At 62.0% G+C, this 4839-nt stretch overlaps 1 protein-coding gene across 4 annotated transcripts in view; it reads left to right on the top strand.

Annotated features, from left to right (window-relative positions):
- The window catches only part of PTH1R (parathyroid hormone 1 receptor), a 25017-nt gene that overhangs the window by 15376 nt on the left and 4802 nt on the right, over positions 1–4839 (top strand). For all 4 annotated transcript variants that reach the window (XM_045297574.1, XM_045297572.1, XM_045297573.1 and 1 more), the window contains 6 exons: positions 378–480; positions 2329–2466; positions 3953–4063; positions 4157–4275; positions 4388–4482; positions 4641–4827. In XM_045297574.1, coding sequence (XP_045153509.1) covers positions 378–480; positions 2329–2466; positions 3953–4063; positions 4157–4275; positions 4388–4482; positions 4641–4827 — 753 coding nt within the window. The remainder of the gene's footprint in view (positions 1–377; positions 481–2328; positions 2467–3952; positions 4064–4156; positions 4276–4387; positions 4483–4640; positions 4828–4839) is intronic.

Below are 4839 nucleotides of genomic sequence, written 5' to 3' on the forward strand. Positions count from 1 at the left end.
CCCCCCCCCCCCCCCCCCCGCCACGCCCCCCCGGGGCTCCAACTCGCAGTCTGGATCATGTGAACATGGATCCTGGGACATTCCATCCCATTCCTATGTGCCCTTGGGGATCGGGCTGCACGGAGAAGTTCAGCGGCCGTGGGGTCACAGGCGGGCAGGCAGGGGACAGCCCCTTTTTCCGCTCTGGCCCCGCAGGCCCTGCCCTCGGGGGCGGCGGATTCCCATCTGTAAAATGGGAACTAGGGAAGGAGGAATTTCCTATCTCCCAGGGTCAGGGTCTGGAGGAAAGAGGACCTCCCTCCGGGGTGTCGGGAGGGTTCTGAGGCTGGCCCATCGGGCTGGGCAGGCCTGCTTGCGGCTGACCTCGGGCTCCGCAGGTGGATGCAGATGACGTCCTGACCAAGGAGGAGCAGATCTTCCTGCTGCACCGAGCCCAGGCGCAGTGCGAGAAGAGGCTCCTGGAAGTCCTACAGAGGCCAGGTGAGGGCGGGGCCAGGGACTGGAGGGCGGAGTCAGGGCGGGAGGGCGGAGTCCGGGAGCGGGATTGTGGGGGGAGAGGGGAGCGAGGGTGGACCAGGGTTAAGAGAGGCTAGGCCAAAGTGAGGACCAACAGAGCCACAGTGGAGTGAACCGGGCGATGGTGGGGCTTGCGGGCTCAAGTGGTCGTTGTCTCAGGGTCTGGGTGCTGCCCACCACCCAGGCTCCCGCCCCATGCACTTGCCCCCTGGAGGGGGGAAATGGAGAGAGCTTTCAGCTGGATCCTGCTGGGAATGGGGGCAGGGCATGTGGAAACAGCTGCAGTTCCTGGGCGGAAGCCCTCACCAGGGCGCCAGATTCCAGCATGTTGAGCCAGGAAGACTTCCTGGGTGAGGTGTCCAAGCCAGGTTCAGGATGGGTGGGAGTGTGGAAGAGGCTGGGTGAGCAGAGGCTCCAGGGAGAGGAGATGCTGGGGCTGTGGGGCTGGATGGACCAGGTGGTTACGTGTAAGCCTGGTGACACCATCAACCTCTGCACCCACCCACCCCCAACCCCAGAAGAGAGGGCTCTTTCCCATCTGGCTCAGCCTGCCCTTGGGACCCCTGCCCTGAGGCAGCTGCAGCAGTAGTAGTGGGGTGCTCCCGGGTTTCAGAGCTCCCACAGCAACCCCTTCAAGCTGGGTTCCTCCTTTCCCCTCCCTTTGTTGAATCTATTTCCTGGCAGTCAGCGGAGATGAGGCCTCATTAGGACCATGCAGGCCTCTGTCTGGTTAGTCTCAAGCAGACCTCAACTGACTGACCCACAAGTGCCACTTCCTCTCCTGACCTGGCCCTCAGAGTGGGGGTGGGGGGCCCTGACACACGGGACAGAGCACGTGGCTCACACGTACAGGAACTCACCTGGTCTTTGCAGCCTCAGCCCCACACACACCACACTAGCCCCACAGGGGACTCCCCGGGCCCCCAGGCCCAGCCTTATCAGAGGTCTGGGGGTCAGGTGGGTCTTCCTCCCTCTGGGGCCTGACCCCAGCCCTCTTTCTGCTTGTGGTAGTCAGGGGGACCCTCGCCCTGCCCCTTCTCCACCTATGGCTGAGACCCTTTGTTCTTGCTCCATCCCATCCTGCTGCCCGCACTCTACTGATGCCAAGGACGCCAGGGGTCTGGCCTCACTTCTCGTTGCCTGACTTGGGAGGGCCAGGGGTCCTGCTTTGAGCTGTTGCTGAAGGGACTGACGATGAGAAGTTCTCAGGGCTAGAGAGAGAGACCTTCAGCATCTCTCACTGAGGGCAATGCTCAGATGGGAAGTCACTAGGTCACTGGTGGGACCTATTACCCCCTGACTATAGTTTCCTGGGGTGGGGGCTGGGGTGGGCGAGGTGAGCTTGCTCACTCCTGGGTGTCTGTCTACCTTGGACAGACAAACTGCAGCCCACTCTTGTCTTCCACACCCCCAGCTTTGCTACTGTGTAGCACCCCAACCTGGCTCCTCACAGACTAACCTTTCTTTTGGCATCACCACCCCCTGGTCTGCTTTTGCCAGTGCACCCCCTGGTGGAGGCTCTGGCTCCTGCAGGCTCTGGCTCCTGGCTTCGAGGCTACACCTCTGCCTCTGTCCTGTCCTACCCACATCTACTACTCAGCCCACTAATTGAGCAGCCCTGCCTGGCATGAGAGTGTCTCTCACTTGTTCCCCCACCTGGCAAGCACTTTCAGCCATCACCCCCATCCACCACCTCAGCCCCTCAAGAGCTCCGCAGGGCGTCCAATCTCCATGTACAAAGGGAGAGTCAAGCCCCAGGAAGGAGGGTGGCCCTGGAGAAACTGATGGCCATAACTCCCCCGACTCCTCCAGCCAGCATAATGGAGTCAGACAAGGGATGGACATCCACGTCCACCTCAGGGAAGCCCCGGAAAGACAAGGGACCAGGAAAGCTCTCCCCGGAGTCCAAGGAAGAAGACCAGGAGGCGCCCGCTGATAGCAGGCACCGAGGTACATCTGGGCTTCTGTGTGTCTGTCTGGAGTAGGGTCAGTCCCGCCCTCCCCACATTGTTCTGCCCTGTCATGAGCTCAGGTGTCTCTATCTGCTTCTGATGGCAAAGAAGCCTTGGCCCCTCCCCAGGACAACAAGATGGGGAAGGGAGGGTGGCCAGGAGGCGCTCTCAGACTCAGGTGCACAGGGGGCAGGGCAGCAGGGTGGCTGTGATTTCAGGGAGATGTAGCCCGAGAGCTAGTCTAGCCCCGGCCCAGCAGTGGGCCCTGGGCTACAGATCTGCCCATGGAGAGAAGAATGATGGAGAACCTGGGAGACCAAGAGGCAGGGGGAGATAGAGTCAGGCTAAGAGAGATGGGAAGGGGCTGGGAGAGACAGAGAGACAAAGACAGAGGCAGGAGAGAGTCACAAGGACAGAGGGTGGTAGGGGAGACCAAGATGCACAAGCTGGAGGTCTTGCAGTCAGCACACCCAGATGCATTGCAGGGGAGAGCGAGCAGAGCAGAGATAAGAAGACATGAGAGAGGGGAGGGAGGCAAGTGCCGACCTGCGGGTCCCTCTGGGAGGCGAGGACAGACAGACGCAGAGCCAAGGCTGGAGCCACAGGGCTAGCTTGAACTGGCCGGGTGGGCAGTGGATTCCAGATGGACCACATCTGGGAGGCTGTGGTCACCCCTGTGGCTCCCTGGGGACCAGAGGGAATTGTGGGCCTGGCTGGGCGGGGCTGGGAATATGGTGCCCAGGACAGAGAGCCTTTCACCAAGTTGGGGCGGGGCTAGCCACCAGGCAGCCTTCCAGGATGACTGGGAAGTCCTGTGATTGGAGCCCTGCGCCAGGGCAGGGGGTGGGGGGGTGGGAAGTGGTGGTGGGGAGGAAGGGGTGGAATCCTGGGGGGAGAACACAGAAGACCCGGAGAAGTTGGGGACCCTCTCTGGGGACTCAGCATCACTATAGTGAGATGGGGGCCTGGTCGTGTGTCACCCTGACCTGAACCTCACTATTAGCACTTAGATTTGGGGAGTCGAGTGGGCGAAATAGTCTCAGAGCAGGTGTCTTAGGTGGTGGTGGAAGGGCAGACACAAGGGTACCAGTGAGGAAGCCAAGGGGTAGACATGGGGGAAATTTGCAGTGAGTCGGCCACTCTGGGTGGCCTACAGTCCCCATGGAAGCTAGGCACAGGTAAGCCAGGTGTTCAACTGGGGACCTGCCCTCCTCGGGAAGGTGAGATCAAAGGCAAAGAGGGGAAAAAGAGGCCTGGTCTGGAGTAGGGAATTTTGTGAGGCCAGGTGGATGCCAAGTACAACAGGTAAGATGGTAGTACTTGGGGCTGTCATCGGGGTCTTGGGGCTCCCCAAAGGCTTCCAGCTAGAAATCTGCAGTCCTTGGCCACCCCTGACCCCTTGGGAGCCCACCGCCACAGGTGCATTGGTCTCTGTGGGGCACTAACCACAAAGTTGACCACCCTGTCTGTCTGTGTGAGCACAGGGCGCCCTTGCCTGCCCGAGTGGGACCACATCCTGTGCTGGCCTCCGGGGGCGCCTGGTGAGGTGGTGGCTGTGCGCTGCCCGGACTATATTTACGACTTCAACCACAAAGGTAAGGGATGGGGTAGGGATGGGATGACCGGGATCAGAGCCACCCCGCCCCCCACCCCCGCCGTCTGCCCTGACTCTCACCGCGGACCTACAGGGCATGCCTACCGACGCTGTGACCGCAATGGCAGCTGGGAGCTGGTACCTGGGCATAACAGAACGTGGGCCAACTACAGCGAGTGCTTCAACTTCCTGACCAATGAGACGCGCGACCGGGTGCGAGCCTGCCCCCTCCCCCAGCGGGCCCTCCTTAAGACCCGCCCACGTCCACAGGTGACTCGACCCAGCCCTGACTCTGACTCCGTCCGGGTGCTTCCTCACTCCACAGGAGGTGTTCGACCGCCTGGGCATGATCTACACCGTGGGCTACTCCGTGTCGCTGGCCTCCCTCACGGTCGCCGTGCTCATCCTGGCCTACTTCAGGTGGGCGGGGCCAAGGCCTGCCGGAAGTGAGAGGCGGGGCCTGGCTAATATGAGCGTGTTCTGGGTGGATCCTGGGTGGTGCATGCCCCTGACCCTCCTCGGCCCCGCCCTTGCCCGTGCCCTCGCCGGCCTTGACGTCGCTGTCGCGCACCCCACAGGCGGCTGCACTGCACGCGCAACTACATCCACATGCACCTGTTCCTGTCCTTCATGCTGCGCGCCGTGAGCATCTTCGTCAAGGATGAGGTACTCTACTCGGGCGTGCTCGAAGAGGTGGAGCGCATCGCAGAGGAGGAGCTGCGCACCATCGCCCAGGCCCCGCCGCTGCCGCCCAACGCCGGCTCCGTGAGTGCCCCA

This window comes from Echinops telfairi, unplaced genomic scaffold (assembly GCF_000313985.2).
Source record: "Echinops telfairi isolate 266 unplaced genomic scaffold, ASM31398v2 ScPeMD7_7420;HRSCAF=8458, whole genome shotgun sequence".
In the NCBI taxonomy this organism is placed as follows: Eukaryota; Metazoa; Chordata; class Mammalia; order Afrosoricida; family Tenrecidae; genus Echinops; species Echinops telfairi.